General features: G+C 39.7%; 1 protein-coding gene across 4 annotated transcripts in view; it reads left to right on the forward strand.

Annotated features, from left to right (window-relative positions):
* The window catches only part of tln2b (talin 2b), a 96,415-nt gene that overhangs the window by 19,057 nt on the left and 50,888 nt on the right, over positions 1–26,470 (forward strand). For all 4 annotated transcript variants that reach the window (XM_080874700.1, XM_080874702.1, XM_080874703.1 and 1 more), the window contains exons 2-6: positions 21,157–21,333; positions 21,421–21,518; positions 21,707–21,836; positions 22,489–22,644; positions 23,088–23,230. In XM_080874700.1, the coding sequence (XP_080730826.1) occupies positions 21,198–21,333; positions 21,421–21,518; positions 21,707–21,836; positions 22,489–22,644; positions 23,088–23,230 (663 nt within the window). In that variant the 5' untranslated portion in view covers positions 21,157–21,197. The remainder of the gene's footprint in view (positions 1–21,156; positions 21,334–21,420; positions 21,519–21,706; positions 21,837–22,488; positions 22,645–23,087; positions 23,231–26,470) is intronic.

Below are 26,470 nucleotides of genomic sequence, written 5' to 3' on the forward strand. Positions count from 1 at the left end.
TTGCTGATAGAAGTGGTAACTGGTGTGGTCTTCTGTTGCTGTACATAATCTGCTTCAAGGTTTGACATGTTGTGCATTCAGACATGCTCTTCTGACTACCTTGGTTGTACCAAGTAGCTATTTGAGTTACTGTTGCCCTCCTGTCAGCTGAGTGCAGTCCAGCCATTCTTCTCTGATTTTTGGCAACAAGGCATTTTTCCCAGAGCTGCCCCTCACTGGATATTTTCTCTATTTTAGACCATTCTCTGTGAACCCTGGAGATGGTCGTGTGGGATAATCCTAGTAGATCAGGAGTTTCTATAATAACAGCCAAGTCACATTCAAAGTCACTTAAATCACCTTTCTCCCCCATTCTGTTGCTCAGTTTGAACTTCACCAGGTCATCTCGACCATGTCTGCATACTTAAATGCTTTGAGCTCCTGTCATATCATTGGCTGATTATATATTTATGTTAATGAGCAGTTGAAAGGAATGTTTAATGAAGTGGCTGGTGAGGGTATCTAGTATTTAAAATGACGAACTTTACAAGACCGCTGACTGACAACTAATAATGAGACAGATTTTAATGTAAACAATAACATTGTGAAAAAATGATTAACACCAGGTTCAAAAAATTGCTGAGAGGAAACCATTTACAACAAAAAAGTGCAGCCAAAAGGTATAAACATGTTTTGCTTGCTTCTGTGTTGACTTTCTCAAACAGTTTTATGAGCTCTATTGCTCATCTTTCTTTTTGATCGTGCCATTAAACATATGGTTTGGAGAAATAATGCATTAGATGGAGTGCATTACAATAAATACTCATGCAGTTTCTAGGATATTAGAATAAATGTTCTAGTTCATTCTTTGCTAACTTTATGATCCCCAAGAGGAAGAATGTGGAAGATTAACATGACAAGTTGATAATGCCAAAATTTTCTTAAGAACAGATCAAGAGAGAAAAAGAAAGAAGTTATATTTTGACTGTTTAATAATAACGCTAACTCATATGAAGAAGAATGATGTACATATAGTATAAACAGCTGATATTTTTAGTCAAGATAGATAATCATCCATCTGATGTCCTTTGATTTTTGTTTGCATGTTTTTGATGTTTTGGCATCTTGTTTCTACCTGCTGTAGTTTTTCCTTGAAATTGTCTCCGTGACATCTCTTTGTGGCAGATGATTGTCATGTTCTGATCAGGCACCACTGCCACACTTCTCATTTCTCATTTAATGGCAAACTGTGGAAAGCAGTTATTGAAAATAACATTTATTCTGAAAAGGGTGCGGGTAACATACAATTTCTGAGGTGTTGTTTTGTGTAGATAATGGACTGTTATCATAGTTACTCAAAAAGCAGAAATAATAAGTATTCAAGTTATCAGCTGGCTCAGTGCCCCCATTTAACTAATTAGAAGCCTGTGTCAGCATTAATGAGTTGTGCGCAATGGTGGCAGAATTCATTGGGCTAATTAGTGAATCTCAGAAAGCATGACACTCCGTGGCAATTTGCTGAGCTATACAGTCCATGGGTACCTCATAACTGACAGCCGTATGCAGGCCTGAGAATGACCATGGGTATAATAACTGTGGCAATCAGCCACGGAAAAATTACACATTATGCTGATGAACTGCACGTCTCATGCTTTAAGAAATGGGAGTGTGATGTAAAGTCTGATTTGTTGCACGTGTGTCATGGAAAAATCTGTTCCGCTGAGTGAGCAAATTAACTTTGTGTATGCAGGAATTAGGAGCAGATGATGAGAATATGCCATGAAAGAAACCTTTGTAATCTTCCAAATTTACATTCATCCATGCTATCTGTTTGCACCCCAGTTGTTGACTTTGAGCTGTTCAATAGTGAACAGAAAGGTCAACATCTGGGATAGATATTGTCTCTGAAATTATTGGGGAAAAGCAGAACATTGTGTTTATTTATAAACTCAGATACAGTAAGTTGATTTCATTAATGACCAACGCAGTGTGCCAAGGGGACGGCAAATTAACATGGGGCAGCAAACAAATACCACTTGTGAGGATGCAAGTAATCTACTAACAACAACACAGGCACAGCTTGTTACTTGAAATCTGACAAACGTGATAAAGTTGTAGATTTTATTCATGTGTTTGTGAACAGTAGCACAGACCAAATGAGAGGCTGCTGAAGGACAAGCGGTCTGCTTTATAACTGGAAGTGTTAGTGGATCGTTCTACCAATTACAGGAAAATTACTCCAATGTTGCAATATTCGATCCACTCCCAAAAGGAACATCTGTAACTATATTGTGGGGAAGTTTAATGCATTAGGGGAAAGGTGAATTTCCGTGGAATGGAGTTGTTTTTTGTTGCTTCCAGCTGGTTGTGGGACTGTTTTCAACATTAAAACATTGTTGTGTTTATGGATGCATTCTCCTAACTATATACAACACATGGCCTGCCTGATTATTAAAGTAACTATAAAAATCTGCCAATATGTAGCTGACAATTTAAAACAAACATTTATGGAACCATAATTAGATAAATAATCATAACATATTGACTGGCCTAGTGTTTAGTAGATCAAGATTTTTATCAGTCACACAGGAAGCAGATATGTGATGGTTATTGTTAATTATTTATAGTGTATTATTGTGTTACAGGACTTTATGGGTGAACCCAAATTACTATTATAACTTTCAAATTAGCTCACTCTACCGCTCCACTCATCTTGGCCACTTTCCCTGAATTTTCTCTCCATCTGGTAGCTGAAAGTTGGCAACCATGTCACAAACGCAACAATATTTCAGTGTGGAGTGACTAAACGCAAAGCAAAATTAAAGTAGACATTATTTAATAGGCAGTAGTACGAGATTAGCATGACAGCTGTGGCACGTAGATGTTATTTTGTTGTTTTTGTTCTTATAGTAAGGCTCATCTTTAACATATTATGATGCACTCGCCTAGATGCAATTTAAGAAAAAGATTGGAGAACAAAAGTGTGATGCTAAATGTCATTTCACAAAAAGATACATGACCCTTTTGTTACGTGCTGTGATTAAGATTCAAGGAGTAGCATGTCTTTTTCTGTTAACATCGTTGCAGAGATCCTTTTCACTCCCACAGGATTTGTCATTTACCAACCACTGGAGAGAAACCTACACACTTTCTATGTTTTTTTTTAACAAGTTTTTCCGACGGTGTTTCAGTTTGAGTCATTATATATATCGGGCAAACTGACACAATTTGTTTTTGGTGGTATGTTTAAGAAATCATGAGAATCTTTCAGAAGCTAACCTGCAGAGCATGGAGATGAGTGGTGTAGCTCAGGGGATGTGATATCCTCAAGCACAGACAGATTTTTAGATTATCAAATGGAAATCTGCCAGTGATACATTTTCCTATACTTGTTAGCAACAATTAAACCTAGTTTAACCCTTTCAGGAAGTAACCTGTGTATCTTTATAGAGCAGACTGTCTAAACTCTGAATTATTGCATTTTAATGGGTCTTGAATGTAGCAGAAGGGGCAGAATACCTTTTTGTGAGCAGGACACTCTCAGCTGTTCTTGTAGTCACTTCATCCTTTGTAACAAGCTTCGTCGTTGACAGGCAGGGTAAAAAAACGGTGGCATTTTCAGTCTTGAAACCTGTGCACATAAAAACTAGGTGTGTGCACGTGAGATGAAAGCACAGAAAAGTGCCTTTGAGCAGAAAGGCATCCTTGCGAGGGAACATTAATTCTTTGCATTCACAAATCAGTTGTTTCTCTTGGAAAACGGCACCATCATTCAAAGAAGATCGCTTGGAGCTCGGTTCACAGAGGGTAAGAGGGTCTCTTAAGAGGATAAGCGTTCAGGGACCAGCAAAACCATTTAGCTTCCCCAATGGCATCTAGGCTATATGAGAAATATGGATTCTTACTGGACTGAGCTAAAATTTGCATACATATGCATCTAAGAAACACATCAGTTTATTTGAGTACACAGTTATAATCAGATTAACTGCTGTGGCTTGATTGATATATTGATAAGGCAGCTAACTGGAAATGCTCTCACTGATCTGCTATGTTCAATGAAAGGATGATCAGCCTCAGATACTGTATGTCTGATTTTGTGCAAATTTAAAACATGAACTTGAATCAGTAAATACTGCAATGTGGATCACAGCAATAGCAAATAAGGCATTTTATTTACTTACTTTTGCTTTAAACAACTAACAGCTGGTGATTTTTGTCGATGTTCAGTCAAAGGTTAAAAAATACTTTTGAGATAAAAGTTGAACCAACATAGACCTCACCTTGAACATTACCTTGAACATCCTTGTTAGACTCTCTAGAAAATTCTCATCTCTTATTTATTTTTAAACACTTTCAATAGAAAGAATTTTAAAAATAAAACACGTGTCCACTTCAGGCATGAACCTGTGACCTTTTGGGCCCATTTGGTTTCCTATGGAGCTAACTGATGCGACACTTAAGTAATTATATTACTCTGGACAAATTCAATAAATGTGACAGACGTTAGATGCACATAAATATAAATCGGTGTTGCTTTAAACAAACCTGTCTAAAACTAGTCTTTGTAAATGGGAAAAACACGATATGTGGCCATCCGTTCAAAACCATGCACTAACCAGCTTGGAAAAAACCCCACACAGTTGCATTTAAGTGCCGCATTGCAATAATTTTCACTGTGGTTAGCTTCACAGCAAGAAGGTCCTGAGTTCAATTCCACCATCAGGCCAGGGCCTTTCTGTGTGCAGCTTGCATGTTCTCCCCGTGTTCGTGTGGTACTTCGGCTACCTCCCACAGTCCAAAGACATGCAGTTTTTTGGGGATAGATTAATTGGATTGGTTAGGTTAATTGTCAATGCACTAGCAGTGCGACCTGGGAAAGGTGTCAGGGTTTGATGTCCGTTGATGATGTCATTTTCTTAGAAACTATGATTGTTTTGCTGCATACGAATTTGCCAAAAATCACATCTTCCATGAAAACATAGCTTCCCTGAAACTAAATATGTTGTGTAACAGCCTATCAGACTTTTTCTTATTAGTGAGAAATAATAATGACTAGTTGTTCCTAAAATAAGTATCTACCTTCATGTCCTTTCCTCTAGTTAATGTATAGAGGTTTTCTCCCTTTTGTGTGTTGTTTCTTGTGAGTTTGGTCAGTTTTAGTTAGCTGAGTTTCGGTTTGATGAAGCCATCAGTTTAACTCTTTTATAGATTTTTCTTTTGTTCTTTTATACGTGTATTTGCATTTTTATAAATAGTGGTTCATATGTTTTGAGTAAAATTTAACCCATTTAAAAAAAATCTTATTTCTTTTGCCTCACCAGTTCAAAATATATGAAATTTATATTGTTTATTAAATATGACATAAATTACATTATATATAACATTATAATTATTTGAATAGTATGAAAGTAAAACGTATTTCTGTGGACCCCCCACACTGTTGCTCAAACATGCTGTCAACTCTGGAAAAGTGAAATGCTGAGAATGAACAGCTGTGCCTTAATCTCCTAAACTTTGTTCCTTCTTAATGTGTTCTTATGTTCTTCTGTTTTTGATGAAGTACTATAATTACATTTTGAATTACATTTTCTTACTGCATGAGTCACATAGACTACATTGCAAATGCAATCACAAACCTGATGGGATGAAGTAACTACTAAACTTTTTTAAACTTTCTGCACAGGCACGGTAAGTGTGTATAGTGAAAGCATGATCATAAACCTAGGAAATGAAATCATTATTCATAACTTTATATGACTAAGATGACCAAATAATAGTAAACTCAGCATTTATTTATTTATTGCAGGCACTGAGTTGGGAATGATTTGTAATAGTCAGGTACATATATTTATACCTTTTTGGGGAAAAGGATCATTTATTTGCATTTTGACAGCTTCTCGATGATTTACCTCTTGCTTCACCTTCAGGAGAAAATTGCAGTTTCCTATTCTGATCCGCCTGTCTCTAACACTTTCTGGCTAATGGGCCATCTAGCTACAGAGGGTTGCAGCATGATGATGTGCTTTGCATTCAGCTAGGAGTGAGAGTCAGGGAGTGCAGTGTTGTTTGTCTACATCCACATTAGATGTTGTGCATCCAACAGTCTCTAAGCTCATTACGGTAATCAGGTTAAAGAGAGGAGAACTGGGGAGTGCTTGGCTTATGGCATGTTTCCTCTGGACTTCCCCAGTGAGAAGGAGAACCTCTCACACAAGCTCCGACTGAGCTTGTGGGACCCAGCCCTGCAGACGCCTGCTTCTAATGATCGGCTCCTGCTGCTTCTGTTTGTATGAAACCCACACTGGGGTATCCAAATGCACCCATGCTGTCATAATGACCAGCTTGTAATTGTAAAGCCTTTCTCATACACGCCCATTCTTTTCTGTGTTCTGAGTTTCTGACCCATTTATTGTGGTTTAGTTTAGTAAATAGAAAATCCTGCTTTGTGAAATGAACTGTGTTTTTTGTACATCTGGAGCAATCTGCAAGAATGCAACAGATAAAAAAACACATGAGTCTTTAATGTGTTCACAAATCTGCAAAAATAGTAGAGAACCTGTGGAATATAGTTGACTGTATAAAGCAGAGAAAAATTGTTGCCTTTGGTTTTTGTTAGTTATAGTTGTATGAGTCACAAAAGCTGTAATTCAGAGAAATAATAGTGTTTGCCCTGCATTTGCCTCTCCTGTTTATGCCTTGGTTTCTCCTGAAATTCTTGAACTCTTACTGCTGTTTGTGTTTTGCCTTCCTTGCGAGAAGCTGCATAAAAGTTCACTAAAAGTGTTTGAGACGCACTTCAGCTGGTCTGTGGCAGTGATGGGTTGTCTCTTAAAACACTGAGTGTTTGCGAAGCCATTCAAGTAAGTTCAGTTACCATCCTAAGAACTACTTCTCTTTTTTTTATTATCAATTGATTTCTTAAGCACACTGCACCCATTTTTTTTCCTGCTTTGGAGCTGACAAAAGCCACCTGACCTGAGAAATTCCCAAAACCAGGGTTTCCATGGCAACCAGCAGATGTAGAGCATGAAATATGGAGTCTGTGAGCCCTTAACTAAGCATGGCAGCATCCCTTAAATGCTCCACTCCATAGCATGTGGCTTCCCTATCTTAGCGAAGGTCCATGTCTGTGATGCTCCTCTGCCCCGCTGAGCACACACAAAAAAGGCTTTTAAACAGTCAGCATGGTTCTCATCAGTTGACCGTGTTGCACAATATGCCAAAGATTTCCACGCTGTGTGTGGGAGGGTGGTTAGTTGACCAGATGTTTCTGATGTGGATTTAAGCCAGAGATGTTTGTTTCAGCTAATCAAAAAGATTTTTTGTTTAGGGTTGGAACTCCAGAGAGTAGGTGTTGTCTGCACTTCTAGTCTTATAACAATATGAGGGTAATACACTGAACTCTTTCCCCTTCCCCTTCTTCTTCTTGTTTTTTTTTTTTTTTTTATATATAATCAAAAATGCCTTTTTCTAAAGAAAATATTGTTGTGACTTTTGAGGGCTATGAAGTTTCTGTAAATACTTTTGTCGAATACAAAAATCTGAAATTTGCCCTTTTCTGTTTGCTGTTTCTGTGTGCTTCAAAAACATTCTTCAAAAAGTCTCCCAATTTGTCAGCGGGTCTCCTGCACTCAGCCTCTTCTCATAGAACTTTCTGAAGTGTACAGTGCTTGTGTGAGGGCACATTGTTGTATACACCTTCCCCAGCCAATTTAAACATTTGATTCTCCAGTGCTTTTAGTCCTTGCTGAGAGAAAAACAAAGCTGCGAGGAGTCACACAACAATACAGTGCCTGGAATGTACTCCCAAGCTAACTAAATAATGGGTTTTCTTGTTTGCCTTGGTCTTCCACAGTTTGCTCTAAATTTTTAGTTTCATTTGAGATATTGACCAATCATTCATCGTTTTTGGAGAGTTTGCACTAATGAAAGCTGTTTCATTATTGACTGGAGGGGAAAGGTTCTCACTTAAGGGCCTTCTCTGTACGTTGTGCGTCTGGCAGTCTTTGTGCATGTACATCTTCTTCACTATACTGTAGGGATCAATGCACCACTAGGCGATTTCACAGACAGTCTCTCATTCTCACAGCTCAGCTCTCCACACATAATACTATATTATGTTTCTCCGCAGAACCTTCAACAAAGCAGCGAAACTGAAATGACACTCTCACTGAAAGGTGTTTTCATTTTTCAGACATGCTCTATCAAAGTGAATCAAAGTCAACTCCTTCAATCTCTTTTTCTGCTTAACATCTCAACGTACTTGTGACAGGATAGCCGCGAGGCCCTGTGGATCAGCCAGGATTGCATAGTCGCGTACACAGAAGAAGCAGCCCTTAAATTGTTGACGCTCACGCTTAGACGCTCGTCTAGTTGACATTTAAAAGCCAGCTTTACCTAAATTCCTTAAATAACTGCAGACTATCCTACACCCAGATGACCGCAGAAGAAGATGCAGCCTTGGACCAGAGGGCAGGGGGGTGATGGTGACTGCTCCTTCTGCTGCTGTCCAGCCTTATATGTCCAGGAAAAGGTGGACACGCCAGCAGCCATGGCAACTTGGGCAGAGTTGGTGATCTGGAAACAATGGGCCAACAACATAGCCTCTCCCTGAACCTCCTCTCGCATAACTACATAGTTTCACTCACTGCACTGTCAACAGTAGATATTACACTTACACAGACCATTTTGATTATTATTATTACTAGCAAAACTCCTCCTACAGTTGGTTATTACCAGACCTGTGGTCCCTTTTTTCTTCGCTCATGTCGCAGTGTGTTCTGATATCAGCTACTACACACAATGCATGTAATTTGTAAGGATTTGAACAGAGATGTTGATAATCGTCTTGCCCTACGCAGTTAAAACACTAAGTTCTAATTCGATAAAAATGTGTCTAGGACTTCGGGAACAGACAGGCATACACTACAATCATATTAGTAACTATTAGTGAGTTCAGTAATTATTATTACTATTATGTTAATAAGGGTTAAGGGTTAATACTTTACAACTGGACTAATTATTCTACTGATGATGCCCTTAGCTAGAGCGTGTTTCCTTTGCTTTCCTTTGTTTTGTTTTGCTTGAAGAGCCAGAACAACGAATCTCTACCATTGTGTCAAGATCCCTTCCTTACAGCATGCCAGAGGATATAAAATGCTGATAGAGTCCCTCACTGTATCACACTTTGGAGCGCAGCCAGCATATGTTCCATTTCACTGCTCTTGATACTGTAATCAGCATGCAAGTGGTAGTAGGCAACTGCCAGCTACTGAAGTATGAGAAAGTGACTCAGTGGTTGGGAGGCAGCGCAGACAGAAGATTGGAGTCACCTGATTTGGAGGATATGAGACTCCAGGCAGAACATACTGAGCGATCATGGGAGCAAGAGTCGTGAGAGTGCAGTCTAATACTTAATCCTCTAATACTGCTGTCTTTGATTGTCCACTGGAGGGTGATTCATTTTTGAATATTTAAATATGTGAAGTCTGTAGGGTTTGCATACAGAGTCCGGGTGTGCCACCGTGTGTTATATGTCTCAAGCTCTGTGCAGCCATCATCAAACATAAAAGACACGATCCCATCTCATTTGTTTTTCTGTCATTAAAAAATTGTGCTGTTCATTTTTTAACAAGTATTGTCATTATCAGTTGTCTGATTAGCAGACAGCTCTTGCAAGCTGGAAAGACGTCATATGTTTGATGCTGGTGTATGGTGTTGGAAGGGAGGAGAGAAACTGGTGTTGAGAAACTTAGAGTGGGGTTGGCATCTTAATTGTGACCTTTATAATTGTGATGCAAGGATTTCATGAGCCGTGTCGGCCTTGTACTTACTTATTCTTCCACTAATTACTGTCACATCTGTGGAGTTTTTCCTTGCTACCCCTTAATCTTCCCAGTTCTAAAATTGTGTTATAGTTTATCACTGGTATATACTGTATTCCTACTATCAAAGCAGAATGTTTGAAAAATATGGATGAAAGAATCTATAAGAACACACCCTCTGACTCGGTTTAACTTTGCTGTGTACTGAAATTTATTTTGTGTTTAGAAAGGTTGCATACTATACAGGGTGTTATTAGAGAGCAGTAGTTGAAATGGTTCATTCAAATTGACTCTGCCCTTTTCTTCTGTGTGACCCTCAATTTGCACAGGGCTCAGCGGCATGTACTGTCTCATTGACTAAGTTGGCATCAACTTAGCATTCATCAGCGTTTTGCTAAAGGTCACAAATTACAGTCGAGAGTTAAGATCTGTCTAGGATCGCCCATTCTGCTGATGTCATTCAAGCTTATCAAAAGGACATTAAGATCTGGATAAAATCCAGTTGTGCCTGTTAGAGGTACAAAAACACTGTTTATTTGACTTTGTATTGCTCATTAAGGTGACATCCCATTTTTAATCCATAGGGTTTAATATGTGAGAACATCCTAAAAGTGTTCTGTTGGGTTGAGTTCAGGACTCTGTGCAGGCCAGTCAAGTTCTTCCACACCAAACTCACTTATCCATGTCTTTATGGATTTTTATTTGTGCACTGGTGTGTAATCATGTTGGAACAGGAGGTGCCAACCTCAAACTGTTACCGGAAATTTGGGAACATGAAATTTTCAAAAATATCTTGGTATACTGAAGCATTAAGAGTTCCTTTCACTGGTACTAAAGGGCTGAGCCCCACACCATAATCGCCCCTCCAACAAACTTTCCACTTTCCAAAGTTCAGTCAGACAAGTTGTCCTCCCAACCGCCAAAACCCAGACTATCCAACAGATTGCGAGACAGGGAAGCTTGATTTGTAACGCCAGAGAACACATCTCCACTGCTCTAGAGTTCAATCGCAGCGTGCTTTACACCAATGCATCCAAAGCTTTGCATTAAGTTTAGGGTGTACGGCTTGGGTGTAGCTGTTTCTGTGGAAACCATGAAACTCTCTATGCAATGGTCTTGAGCGAATCTGAAAGAAAGTTGGCGACCTCTGCACACTCTGCAATGACCGCGCTCATGGCCGTGTTTCCATTGTTCTCATTTGCTTCCACTTTCTTATAATACCAATAGCAGTTGACTGTGGGATATATAGTAGTGACTTGTTGCACCGGTGACATCCTATCACAGTATTTACTGAGCTCCCTAGAGCGACCCATTCTATCACACGTGTTTGTAGAAGCAGTCTGCATGCCAAGGTGCTTGATTTTATATACCTATGGCCAAGGAAGTGATTGGAATACCTGAGTTCAATGATGGGTAAGTGAATACGTTTGGGAATGTAGTGCAGATCAGTTATTGTTGGTGCTCATGTTCTGTCTAAAGTGTCGCCGTTGTCCCATGTTGAAGTGACCCTCATTAATTAAACAAACCTCATTTTATACAGCAGAAAATGAGGTTTTCTCCATCCATTATATCTCCTCCGATGAGCTGAGTGAGGTAGTTGATTGCATAACAAAACTCAGTTTTATTACTGTTGCACACAAGACACGTCTCAGATGACAGCGTAAATGGCAGGGTGATGCCATCAAAAACTGAAAGTATGAGTGCAAAAATGCATATGTGAAGTAGGAGATGTCCATCAAGTGACAAACTGTGATCAGCCCAGATTGTTTAGAGGTACCTGTTGAAACTGTTAGAATGAAACTGTCCTTTTTTGACATAAAATGAAAAGCAGTCTGCTTGTGTCGTTCTTTTACCTGTGCTGGCCGCTGGGACCACAGAGATGAGATGTTAGAACTGAGAGGCAATACTTTTTTTTTTTTGGTTTTCTTTCTGTGAGCAGCAACTAAACACAAGATTATAGCTGAAAGCAGCAATCAGAGGGCAAAGCAGTAGGCACCAGCCTGTACAGCGAGAAGAGAGATGTTTTTTGTTTTGTTTTTTTGACAAGATCTAGAAAGTGTTTGAGCCAATACAGCCATTTCAATATTATTTTTTTACTTTTATTGAAATATGTATCTTCTACACTGATTTCAACTAGCTGTAATAAGCTAAAACTAAATTTCTGTAAGAGTTCATCTGTGTCAGTTCTCTTAAAGATTCCTTTAGATGGTGGGCCTTGTATTTGTTTGTATTTACTTAACCCTGAGTCACAATTCAAGTTTGGTTTTGACTGATCAAAATGATGCTTGGATATTACTTGATCTCTGTATTGGTGGCTTTGCACTGATTCTGACTGTTAATAATGGACGAACTCTTGGTAAAAATCCAAAATTCCATGATAACTTTGGTGAGAAGGTTTGGGCTTTTGAACTCTGCCGCAAAGTTCATTGAGGTTCTGAATATTGACTGATTTGAGGAATCTAAATGTTTCTTTATTTATTTATTTTTATTGATTGTACAGTAGATATCAGGAGAAGAACATGTTAGTTTTTGGCTGACTACAGCGTGTCTAACCTTTCCATGTGGACATTTGCATGTTTGCATTGTGTGTGTGTGGGGGTTTCCTGGGGATACTCTGGATTCCTCTTACGTGTCAGGTTAATTGGCGATTCTAAATTTGACATAGGTGTGGATGTGAGCGGGGATGGTTAAGTCTCCATGTTAGAGCTGTGATGGGCTGCTAACCTGTCCAGGGTAAATCCAGCCTCTTGCCATATGTTACTCATTGGCCACCAAGCCTATGCTACTTGAGCTGAAACATCTATGTAGTGATACTAACAGTAAAACCAAGTTTGATTATTAAGATCAGCATGAGCTTTCTGATGAAATGCTTTTTACAATGCTGAAGTGCTTTTTTTTTTTTTTTTGGGCAAATTAGAATAATTCAACTATATTTGTGGATTATTAAAACACAAACAAAAAAACATCCATTGTATTTTTCTGGTTTTAAATTATATTCTGGATTTAATTGTGTAGAATTAATGCTTTCCAGACTGAACATAGAAAAATATGTTCAATCTGGAAACCCTCAAACCCACCATATGGTCGGCAGTGAGCAGTGCATAATAGGCACACCTGCGTGGATTGAGTGGTTGAATGTACTTGACAAACACCTGTTCTGTATTTTATAGTCGTAATAATCATAAATACAGCGATCACGTACCCAAATATGTATCTGTGACATTGGATAAATCTGTAAAGAATTTACTTGTTACTCACTCCTCGGCATGAGCTAAGTGCTGCTCATTAACAGGGTAGTGGATAGCAGATTTTAATTATTACCATTTTTAAATAATTAAATATTTTTCTAAATTTTGGTACTTAAAGGAAATTTTCTACATCACTTTTGCTCTATTTTTATGTTCGTTTGAAATTTCACAACGCTGAACTACTGACTCCCAACATAGTTCCCATTTCATGTTATTGCATCACTTTGTCTGCCATAGTTGTTATCAGACAAAAAGCAGATGTAGGCCAGTGGAGTAGAGGCCACTTAGTGTAAATTCTCATTAAGAGATTTATGGCTAAAACTGTGCTTGACAATGATAATGAAATCATTGTGGGGTAAGATTTTCTGCTGGGGACTGATCTGTATCCATCAGTGTATGTCATAAAATAAAAATGTTTGGGCAACATCTGCCCGAGCCACAGTTAACCGCTCCCACTGCGAAGCCAGGCCAACTCACAGTCAGTCTCCCAACTTAGTGAATGGCTCAAGGACTGACTGACTGACTGATTGACTAAAGGACCAACTCACTGGTTGACTGAGTCCAGCTGGGAGGGTGGAGTTCTCCTCCTACAGAAGCTGTTTCTGCCTCCATTGATTAGGAAGCCAATTCTTCAAATCTCTAAATGAGGGATGGTACATTCAGAATATTTTCTGTGTTGTACTGAGTCCAAACTGCTGGACCTCCTAACGTAATGACATGTCAGTGTAACTTAGAAGAATTGGCATAAGGATGCACTTGCCCAAGTTCTCAATTTACCAGCTAATGTATTGAGTGCTTGTCTAACCTTGAAATAGAATAAAGAACTGTAAAGATTTTTTTTAATTTTTTTTTACTCCCTGTCAGCTACAAGTGTAAGTGAATGCCATTTGCTTTTAAAAATAAAGGAGAAAGTGTTAGATGTATTGTTCTGTTTCTGCTGTGGATCCTTTTGAAGCAGAGCTGCTGGAGGACGCTCTACTTCACTGGATATTTTTAGTGTAAGAGGAGCTGTTCTCTCCCTTCTTACAACAAGGACAAGAATCATAATTTCTGTCAGTATCTGTACCCACAAATTGCATTACAGCAGTGTGCATCACCCAAGAGCAAATCCTATAGTCCACACAATGGGTTACAGCTGCAAGGTTCTTTTATAAATGTAGCTGGAAAAAAACAAGTTGATGTAACTGTGAATGTCTCTCATTTTAGACTCTGGGTCTAATGCTTTTTTTAATCGTAATCAACAAGCACTGCTTGACTACCAGCCCATTAGTTAAAATAGTACTGTGCAAACCTCTTATAACAGCTTGTTCATAGTAATCATGCTGAACTTAAAATAGCAAGGGTCAGTGCAGCTTTATCATGCTGTCCATTGATTGCTATGTCCTGCATGAGCAATGATTAATTCATTTATGAAACATGTGGAGGAAATGATAAGGGTTAGATGAAAGCCTTTGACTTATTAATTATTTGAATTGCATTCAGATTGGTGCAGTGACTTTCTTTCTGCATGGAAATGGGCGAAAGGACACCTTGATACAAAATTTGATATAGTCTCTGCAAGACATGTAAACCTAGTGTACTACTGTATTGTTGAGCTATATATTCCTTCAAAGAATAGAGCAAATATGCCCCACCCATCATTCTTTTGGCATTCCTTGAGTATTTAATTTTTTTTGCATCAGTGTACCATATTAGCTTCAGCTGAACAAAGGGTGTCTCTGTGGCTCCATGTGATTTTCAGATGAATAACCTGGGGCTATTAAAGCAACAATATGCATCATATCTTACTGTGGAAAGGGTCTCAGTTGTTTTGCAACAGCAAGAAGTGGCCGCTCGAGATCCTTATTGGTGCTACTTTTGTTTCTTTAATGTCTGTTTCATATGGACATCAGAATCTCTGGTTTTCTTGTCTGCTACAGCATAGAAGTCACACAGCCAGCACAGGAAGTTTCACAATTTCAGCTTACTACAGCGACCATGTCTCTAGTCGCCTAACGCCAGTGGTTGGGGTAGGGTATTTTGTAATCGGTGCATGAAGGTATATAAGTGCAGTGGAGGTAGGTTAAAAACCATAACTCATGCTGCTCTCCAGTGGTCACTTGCCAAGAAGTCTTTATTGTTTTTAGTGTTGGAGAGTAACTGGTTATATGTAATAGAGTAATTGAATTATAAAATTAATGTACCCTGGTTCTTCCATATCTTACATATTGTGTGGAAGTGTGGGGAAATGCATATAAAAATACAACTAATCCATTAGTCACAGTACAGAAACGAGCACTGCGTATTATTCACAGGGCTGGTTATCTAGATCATACTCACAAATTCTTTCTTCAGGCAAAGTTACTTAAATTCCAGGATCTGGTTGTATAAAGCTTTTACTAAACTTTTACCGGCAAATTTACAAACTAGATTTGAAATTCGAGAAAAGGTTTATAATGTGAGAGGCTTTGGAGAATTCAAATTACCCAGAACTCGAACAACCCGTAAAGGTTTTCGTGTGTCTGTATGGGGTGTGAAAATCTGGAACAGTCTGAGTTTACAATTGAAACAATGCAAAAATATTCGATTGATAGATTTAAATTTCTCTACAAACAGTTGGTCTGGTCACAGTATACTCAATGATGGTTTTTAGTGTGCTCTGTAATGTCTGTTCTCTTACCATTGCTGGTATGGATTCCAAAAAAAAAAAAGTGTGCGCATGTATGTACATATATCTACATGTGTGTGTAGATATATATGCATGTATATGTATATGTGTTTGTTACTTGTAGTTATTACTGCCTGTTACCTGTGGTAATGCAATTTATAATTTATATATTCTGTATTCAGTTATGAAGGCTCTAATTGTTGTTTGCGAGCTGCTGTTTAGATGCTTGTATGTGCCCGGGGCTGTTGATGGGTCTGTATGCAATGATGGGCGTAGCTGCGGGAAGTTTATTGTTTTTTTTGTTGCTGAGTGAGTATAGGGGTGGGATTTAATAAGTTTTCTTTGTCCCACTCCTTTTTCAGGCAATTTTTGTTTTTTGTTTTGTGCATTTTATGTTCAATATAGGTATTTGTTGTGCCTGAAAATGAACGAATGAATGAATGAATGTAGCTGTAATCAGATACTGTAAGAAGGCATGTAATTATAGTTGCTAATCAAAATCATCTGTAATTTCTTTAGTGAGGTGCTTCTATGCAGAAATTTATTCTGTTTCTTTACATCTTTTTGGGACATACTTCAGTGTTTATACATGAAACATTGGATGGCTTACAAAGAGCTTCCAGAATGTACTTTTCTTTTCTTTCTTTTCTGTTGTTTGAATTTGCAACACCTCATCTGCCTGCTCAACACAAAGTAAGTCTGCTATCCCTAAGCCCAGCTGGCCACGCTAAATTCAGTAGCCATGTCATCTAACAAGAAAATGTCTTCCAATGTTTTCTCTTTGACTTTTGAAAACTTCTCCCATATTAACTTTATTAATGTATAAAGCATATAAAGGTTGGCAAACCTGAAGAGCAAATCCTGCAGTGTATGCAGGAATTTCCTACTTTGTTGTAAAGTTTGTTGGAAAACAAATCAAAAAGTAATTATGATATAAGATTGTATATAATAAACGGGGTGGCTCAAGTGGTATAGCGTGTTGTCTACCAACTGGACAGTCAGTGAATGGATCCCTGACTTCTCCAGTCTGCATGCAGAAGCATGCAAAGCACCCTAGATAGCAGACCTGAGTTACTCCCAATGGATCAAACAGAGTGCGAACAATGGAATGTGTGTTTGAATGGGTGAATGAGACAGCTGTAGAAAGAGCTTTGAGTGCTCAACTGAGTAGAAAGACACTATACAAGGGCTAGTCCATTTAAATTAAATAACCTTTCATAAGGATCTTTTACAACTTTTGTCATTATGTTAACTGATTTGTCCTCTGATTGCTTGTTTTTCACCAGTGTACCGGCTAGCTTTAGCTGACTTTACAGTGCTAACTTTAGTGAATACCATAGTGTATATACATATTTGGAGTAGCCTGATAGCTACATTTTCAAGAGAAGGTGAAAAATGAAACGCTATCTTTTGAATATTGCCTATTTTAAAAAGTCTGCACTGTGTTTGTTGTAAATGAAGTCATAATAAAGATGTACAGTATTTATGGTGGCTGATTATTGCCTGTTTTCTTTGTAACACATCTGAGCTTGGTTGCTCTCAGTTTGTGGAGCTAAATATAAATTTAGTTTGTGAATTGCTGAGATATAGAATTTAACTCCATAGCTGATTAAAAAGGCCCTCTCTTGCCATTACATGCCCTGCTGTTGAACTTTCCGTGCTCCAGATGGTATCCAGAGGCATACAGTGGACATGAAGGGAACTGACCTTGCTTTCAGTCAGGCAGGGATAAAAGGCTGATGTTTTGCTGAGTGTCAATGCAGGATGTAAAGAGGTGGCAGAGGAGGTGGGGTGTGGAGCGGTTTAGCCAGTTAACATTTTCTCATTGCACATATGCTTTAATGCTGCTGTTTGAACAGTCCTGAGAACTGCTGAAGTCGGGAATTACTCTCAGCTCTCCATTCATACAACATCTACCTTTCAAAATAATAATACACCATGGGCTGAAGATAATAATGCATACTATATAGCTACACTACCTGCTGTTTTACTGACGGCTTCGCTCCAGAGTTACATTCACTTGCATTCCAGCTTGTTAAAATCTAATTGTTGGTCTTTACAATAGCAGTGCTTAGTTTAGAGTTGCCCTGTAATCTACCTTTTATCCCAGAGTGGCTGTTTTTTATGCTCACAGTAATAGCTGCTGATTGTGTAAGTAGAATAAGAGTGGTTTGCATCTGCATGCCTATTTCTGTGACTTTTCTACAAATGCAGCAGAAAAAAATTCAAAGAAATAATTTCGGTCTTTCCAGTGTTGTAAGTTGCAGTGGAGTGACCTTGAAACTCCTGTGGCACTGTGTGGAAATATTTTATACTCAAAGAAAAAGCTATTGTAAATTAATAAAATATATATATATTTATCATTGTGCCACTGTTTTTTTTTTTTTGTTTCTTTTTCAGAAGGTTTTGTCAACCTAAAGCAATCATTTCAGAGAGCAATGTGCCGTAGTGTTACGTTATCCTTCAAGGATTGTCATTCGCACTTCTTTTAAGCCTCATTCTGCGTCAGGTTTTTCATTTTGTTTGGAAGCATTTATAAAATCAGGTCTGATTAGGCCCAATATTGTTTTCTGTCTAGCCACCTCCTCAGTTGTTCTGTGACAGACTTGTGCAATAATCCAAGCAGTTGTAGCTCTCAGGTTCTGCTCTGCTGCTGGTGTTACAGTCAGTCATTAGAGCTGTATCCTCTCCAGATGGCTCCTGACTTCCATCATCTCTATTGAATTGTACACGTTCAGACTCCCCAGCAAGCTGCTCTTTGGCCATTTTCATGTCTTAATAATTGCAGGAGCAAACAAACCTAATCTAATGCAGGACTCTGCTGATGGACTAGTGATGGTCAAGGGAGATGAAATTACAGAAATGTTTGTCTACCGTGCTGTTTTAGTGAGCGTGATAAAATACAAGAATATGAGGTTGAACAGAGAGGCACACACAGTCTTGATAAAAAAGGAAAGTATATCCTCCTTAAATTCTAAGGTTTTATGTACCAGGACACATATAAGTATGGTCTGGTCCTTAGTGGGTCTTGGAATTGGATAAATACAACTTCAGATGACCCATGACATATTACACTGTGTCATTATTATACAATCTAAACCAAAATTCAGGAGCAGTCCATGCACATCCTTACTGCTGAGAATAAATAGGAATTTAAAGGGTTAAGTAGCAGCCAGGTGCTGTTAATCAGATCCACATCATTAAGTAATTATCAGCGTCGCCACAACTGTAAGAGCAGATGTTTTGGCATTTTGCTTACTGCAGCATTCAGGAGTGGATTAACACAATGACAAGGAGGAAAAACATCAGCGGTGATCTTATAGAATCAATTGCTGCCCATCAGTCTGAGAAGGGTTATAAGACCATCTCAAAACAATTTGAAGTGAATTATTCTACAATCAGAAAAATTATTCGTGGGAAAAGTCAAATTCCAGACCTCAGCCTGATTGAAATTCTGTGGCGAGATTTTAGAAGAGCTCTGCATAAATGAATGGCTGCAGACCTCCATGAACTGAAACAATGTTGCAAAGAAGAATGAGCCAAAATTCCTCCACAATGATGTGCAAGACTTATTAAGTAATTTAAAAAATAATTAGTTCAAGTTACTGCTGCTAAAGGTGATTCTACAAGTTACTGAATCATGAGGTGCACTTATTTTTTTACACAATGCATTTCCATTTTGCCTTAATGTTAGTTAAACAAACGATGACAGTGTGATATGTCAGGCGTTGTTCGTCTCAGGCTGCACTGACCTAATTTTAAGGCCTCGTAAAATCCAGGATGAGTTTTCACTGACAGAGGGTGTGCTTTCTTTTCACCATGACTGTGAGTTTTGTCTCATCTTTTCTCGAAAGCAGAACTGAAGAAGTGTTGAATGCTTTCGAGTGTTTGCATGAGGATCTAAGTGAAAAATTTTCTCTCACACTACTGTAAGCTCAGGGATTATCATTATCCTTCTGGATTTCATCATGTGGTTTCGGCACTACTTACTCTCTGATGTCACCGATGCTACTGACAACTTACTAAAGCGACTGTTTCTGCAGACCCAGTCTCCACAAAGTATTTGTCATCACAGGTAACTGTTGCTTTTTGGATGAGACGGCCTCTGTTTTGAGAAACGTCCACAAAAATGCAAACATTTTCTGCTCCCTCCTTATATTTAGCGTGTGGTGGGAGATGCCACGGAGCCTGCTGTATCGTCAGTCTGGGGGTCTCTTGCTGCTTGTCTGGAAGAGTGTATCTGTGGAAGTGCTGGATGACAAAAACTCAGTGGGACTTCTCTACCAGCCTGCATAGAGGAGAGCTCATGCGGCGCCATTACCCCTTCTTCTTTGTGCTCATCTTTTCCACTTTGTTTGAAGAAAAACTCGTAGAAGGAAAGGAGCTATTGGAGAGGAACTCACGTCTATGACAGAGGCTCCATCACAGACTGTCTCATTCATGCCATCATTATAGAAAATTTACTTCGCAGACTTTCTCTGCTTCGACTCAAAGGGGGACTGTGGCTCAGCACAAAAAAACTCATTGTTTCCGAGTGTGGCTGAAGTCTGAATCCTGTCAGTGTGAAGACTTGAACTTTTGCCTTTATATTCAACCATGGAATAAAATACTAAAAATTATTTTGGTGTCACAGTACATTTTAGAACATATAATCAAAAAAAACATCAGATAGTCAAGTGTTAATTCAGAGCATAAATGTGTCTCTTTTTGATTTTCAGCTAAATATCTGGATATATAATATTTAGATCAGCAGTATGAATGTCTCCAGGTTTAAATGGATTTATCAGGCCATTGCCGATAAACTACCCAGGCTATAGGTCGTTTTATTTTTTCATTCATCTCTATGTAAAATTGAAGGTCAAGGAAAGCTGGAGGAACTCAGTCTCTTTCCTTTTTTTGCACACGCCTAAGAATACCAGAATTGACTCACCCTAATAGCAGTAAATGATAAGACACCCACTGATTTGTCTCACACTGAAGTCTTCTTCCGGAGGAGAGTGCGAACAGGGAGAAGTGAGAATAATGATGCAGGGGTGGGGGGTGTTTTGACTTGTCTCCGTTATTCTTGCCAATTAGAGAGATTTGCACTTCTTTTCCCCGCACTCTTCTCCTGAAAGGTTATGTTTCTTGCCTTAGTTCAGCTAATTTTACATATACTGCAATCAGGCAGAAGCTCTTCTTGGGGTAACACTTTAATATCAGAACAACTCAGAAATGATGAGCTGCTAAGGCAGAGCACAATGCACATTCAATTCCAGGTAAAAATGCCCCCGCAGGAGGTAATTGTGAGGATTTGTTCTGCGCCTTTAGGTGTTCTATTCGGCCCCTGAGATTTCCTTTTCACAGTTTTGACCTGAGTGTTGTTGGAGAGCGCGTTTTAATAATGACCTGTTGACATAGACGCAAACACATTGGAGCATTGATATGACTTCACAATCTCTCCTTCTGTGTCTTCCAGGAGTATAGGTCGGTCGCAAGGCCGTTATACTACCCACCAAGATGGTGGCCTTATCGTTGAAGATTTGCGTGCGCCAGTGCAATGTGGTGAAGACGATGCAGTTTGAACCGTCCACCCCTGTGTATGATGCCTGCAGAATCATCAGAGAGAGAGTCCCTGAAGCCCAGACAGGACAAGGTTGGAGGATGATTGGTGAAGCCGAGTTACATAATGGAACTTTATGGGCTTCTACATTTGTATTCTCTGTTGCTTTTTCTGTTTCAGCCTCGGATTATGGCCTCTTCCTGTCTGACGATGATCCCAGGAAAGGAATCTGGCTCGAGTCTGGAAGAACCCTGGATTACTACATGCTGCGAAACGGAGTAAGATTTAGTCATATAGTCCTGGGTGGAGAACTGTCAGTGTCAGTTATGGGTTCTTAAAGTGATCTATATTTTCTAGTGGAAGCCGAGACACTTATTCCTCCCAGCTTGCTGGAAGCGGCAGTTTACGGCTGAGGATGATTAGTAGGGCTGTGGATGTCATCGCGTTTCCTTTGCTGTTTTCTCAGGATGTCTTGGAGTATAAGAAGAAACAAAGGCCACAGAAGATCAAGATGCTGGATGGTGCCATTAAAACTATCATGGTGGATGACTCAAAAACAGTTGGCGAGCTGCTCGTCACCATATGCAGTAGAATAGGTTTGTATCTGTGCTATGAGTTCGGTGAAGATTAATCATGTCATGCCACCACCCAAAGCTTAAATTATTCATCTTCTGTTTTATTTTTAGTCAAAGGCATACCACTGACTTCATCTTCAGCTACATTAGGAGACTATGTTATCATGTGCTGTTTAGTTTGTATTTGAAAAGCATATTTGTCTATGCTTGATAAAGTCCTAATGGTGTTTTGCTTAGACCAATGTGGACATGATTCATCGGGATAAAACAAGCTTGTTTCTAATCAGCGACTTAAGTATTCTTCCTAATGCCCAGAAAATGCTGTCACTCTTTGTCATAGAGGTGTTCCCTAAGCTGTATATTTCAATTACAATGAGCTGCTCCCATGCCTAATTGGGTGAGGAAGAGAGGGATGTGTGTCTGGCAGATAGCTTTATTGGAAAATGTTTATTTAGAGTAGGGCTTTCTGCTTGGCTTCTTCTCCTCTTCAGCTTCAATTTTACTTTGCTGGCTCTATACCAGCTTTCCTGAACTTCTGTTTCAAAGCAAAGAGAAATGGATAAAAAGAGAGTTGCAACAGTATTGCAGTGATGCTTTTCTCTGTCGTGATTATTGAACCACTTACTTGAAGCATTTCCACCTCCTAAAAAAAACTCCCTGGCTAACTTTTCAGGAATCACCAACTATGAGGAATACTCCCTCATTCAAGAGGTGCCAGAGGATAAGAAGGAGGATGGGATGGGGACACTGAAGAAAGACAGGACCCTGCTGCTGAGAGATGAAAGGAAGATGGAAAAGCTCAAAGCAAAACTTCACACAGATGACGACTGTGAGTGCAAGCTTGAAAAAGCCAAAATGCTACTGGAATCTTGATGGCTTTACGGCAGCCATCTGACTCAACACCATCATATGGACGTGTACTTTATCACTCGAATCAAATTTATTGCATTGACATATGAAAGTTAATTAATTTTGTGTTATCTTTTTCCCCCAGAGGACACCAAAAATGTTTTTGCAAATGTATAAATCAACCTTCAACTAGCTTTCGTCTCAGCAGAAAATAATGCAAATGAGACTCTTCACGGCCCGTCAGGATTTTCACTTCCCAGTATTAAATTTGGTAGATTTTTTGTCAAAGCTGACGGGTCTGCAGTTCTCAAAATCCCTGGTTAATTTCACTATTACCATCCTCCTCTAGTAACATCTTTGTAAAACTGAATGCCTGTTCATTTTGATGTATTTAGTAATGGAGCATGTGTATTGATTGGGCAGTGAACTGGCTGGACCACAGCAGGACATTCAGAGAACAGGGGGTGGAGGAAAGTGAGACTCTACTGCTCAGGCGCAAGTTCTTCTATTCAGACCAGAATGTGGATTCACGGGATCCTGTTCAGCTAAACCTGCTCTATGTTCAGGTAAACCTGTTACACACATCTTTATAATAAGATAGCAAAAGAGAGAACAATAAGAGAGAGACCTGAACCCCCCCCCCCCCCCCCCCCCCCCAATGTAAGGCCCATAATAACCAAGCATATGAAATATTTCAGACACAGGACCCAATAACTGTGTCGTCTTTGTGCCTGTAACTTCTGACCAGGCCCCGACAGACTGAAATGTGGTTAGCTTAGATGTGGTCCCGACAGGTTTGACTTGTTTCTTCGCTCTTACAATACAACAGCACAACAACACGGAAAGTTTGATCACCGGATGATGAAAGTAATATTTTTGTTTGGCTAATGTCTGCGGCAGAAAAAGTTCTGAATAACTCTGTCCTACTACTATTTATAACTTTCTGTTTGCTTGGCATTGCTCACAATGCATAATGAATACGGTCTGATAGAGCTCTATCCATCCATTCACTTTCTTCCACTTATCCAATTCATTTAAGGCAGGCTGGAGCCTATCCCAGCTGTCGTAGGGCAAAAGCCAAGGTGCATGTTGGACAGGTCGCTACTTTGTCACAAAGCTAACACAGATAGATAACCACTCATATTCACACCTACAGCCAATTTAGAATTGCCAGTTAACGAAACCAGGAGAACAAGCAGACTCCCAACCCTCCCAGTACAGTGGCTGGCAAAAGTATTCGGCCCCCTTGAACTTTTCCACATTTTGTCACATTACAGTCACAGACATGAATCAATTTTATTGGAATTCCACGTGAAAGACCAATACATAGTGGTGTACACGTGAGAAGTGGAATGAATGGCCCAGGATGTGAGTGGGCGTTAAGGCGTCTGGGGAGGGAACTCAAAAATGTGGTGTATGCTGTACAGTGCAGCGAGGAATGCCCAGACCTCTACATTGGAGAGACCAAACAGCCACTTCACAAGCGCATGGCACAACACAGAAGAGCCACCTCCACAGGACAAGACTCAGCTGTCCATCTGCATCTTAAGGATAAAGGACACTCTTTCGAGGATGCCAATGTTCACATTTTGGACAGAGAGGACAGATGGTTTGAAAGAGGAGTGAAAGAGCCATCTATGTCCACTGTGAGCGACCATCTTTGAACAGAGGCGGGGGTTTACGACACCAACTCTCTGCCATCTATAATCCAGTTTTGAGTTCCCTTCCCAGACGCCTTAACGCCCACTCACATCCTGGGCCATCTGACCTCAGGAATTCGCATGATAAGGTGGGCCCAGGTTTCACAATGAGCTCACCCGAAACTCTGGCTGATTGGGACCCACGCCCAGTTTCCCACCTTGGCTCAGGCTATTAGAGGATCATCAGGGGGTCCTTTTGTCCCTCTTTGGGGGGATACTCCCACTAGGTTTAAATCTGGGACTCCCCACCATTTGACCTTAGAACTGAAGAAGCTTCTCGGATGAGAGGTGAAACGTCTTCAAGCAACTTAAAGAAGTCCAGACACTTTTCTTTGCAAGCTCCTTTGACTACGATGACCTGGATGACTGAGAACCTTCACAGACAATGAAAATCATACATGATTCCAAATATTTTTTACAAATAAAAAACTGAAAAGTGGGGTGTGCGTAATTATTCAGCCCCCTGAGTCAATACTTTGTAGAACCACCTTTTGATGCAATTACAGCTGCCAGTCTTTTAGGGTATGTCTCTACCAGCTTTGCACATGTAGAGACTGAAATCCTTGCTTCTTTGCAAAACAGCTCCAGCTCAGTCAGATTAGATGGACAGCGTTTTCAGATCTTGCCACAGATTCTCGATTGGATTTAGATCTGGACTTTGACTGGGCCATTCTAACTCATGGATATGTTTTGACTTAAACCATTTCATTGTTGCCCTGGCTTTATGTTTAGGGTCGTTGTCCTGCTGGAAGGTGAACCTCCGCCCCAGTCTCAAGTTTTTTGCAGACTCCAAGAGGTTTTCTTCCAAGATTGCCCTGTATTTGGCTCCATCCATCTTCCCATCAACTCTGACCAGCTTCCCTGTCCCTGTTGAAGAGAAGCACCCCCAGAGCATGATGCCGCCACCACTATATTTGACAGTGGGGATGGTGTGCTCAGAGTGATGTGCAGTGTTAGTTTTCCGCCACACATAGCGTTTTGCATTTTGGCCAAAAAGTTCCATTTTGGTCTCATCTGACCAGAGCACCTTCTTCCACATGTTTGCTGTGTCCCCCACATGGCTTGTGGCAAACTGCAAACGAGACTTCTTATGGTTTTCTGTTAACAATGGCTTTCTTCTTGCCACTCTTCCATAAAGGCCAACTTTGTGCAGTGCACGACTAATAGTTGTCCTATGGACAGATTCCCCCACCTGAGCTGTAGATCTCTGCAGCTCGTCCAGAGTCACCATGGGCCTCTTGGCTGCATTTCTGATCAGCGCTCTCCTTGTTCGGCCTGTGAGTTTAGGTGGACGGCCTTGTCTTGGTAGGTTTACAGTTGTGCCATACTCCCTCCATTTCTGAATGATCGCTTGAACAGTGCTCCGTGGGATGTTCAAGGCTTGGGAAATCTTTTTGTAGCCTAAGCCTGCTTTAAATTTCTCAATAACTTTATCCCTGACCTGTCTGCTGTGTTCTTTGGACTTCATGGTGTTGTTGCTCCCAATATTCTCTTAGACAACCTCTGAGGCCGTCACAGAGCAGCTGTATTTGTACTGACATTAGATTACACACAAGTGCACTCTATTTAGTCATTAGCACTCATCAGGCAATGTCTATGGGCAACTGACTGCACTCAGACCAAAGGGGGCTGAATAATTACGCACACCCCACTTTGCAGTTATTTATTTGTAAAAAATGTTTGGAATCATGTCTGATTTTTTTTTCCCCACTTCTCACATGTACACCACTTTGTGTTGGTCTTTCACGTGGAATTCCAATAAAATTGATTCATGTTTGTGGCTGTAATGTGACAAAATGTGGAAAAGTTCAAGGGGGCCGAATACTTTTGCAAGCCACTGTATATTCAAACCCAAGACCTTCTTGAGAACACAGTGCTAACCACTGCAGCACTGTAGTGCCCCCTATGAAATGTAACATTCATGGGATTAAAAAACTGGAGAGATGTGATTAAGGCAGTATAGCTCAAGTTTGAGATTTTTTACAGTATTTTAAACTAATAAAATACCTTTCTTTTTCTATCAGGGACACTACAAACCACTTTATGGGATGAGCCATTTAGGTTTCACACATTAGACAAGCAACAGCATGTTGTACATGCTACATA

The sequence above is a fragment of the Rhamphochromis sp. 'chilingali' genome (genome assembly GCF_963969265.1).
Source record: "Rhamphochromis sp. 'chilingali' genome assembly, chromosome: 2".
Lineage (NCBI taxonomy): Eukaryota > Metazoa > Chordata > Actinopteri > Cichliformes > Cichlidae > Rhamphochromis > Rhamphochromis sp. 'chilingali'.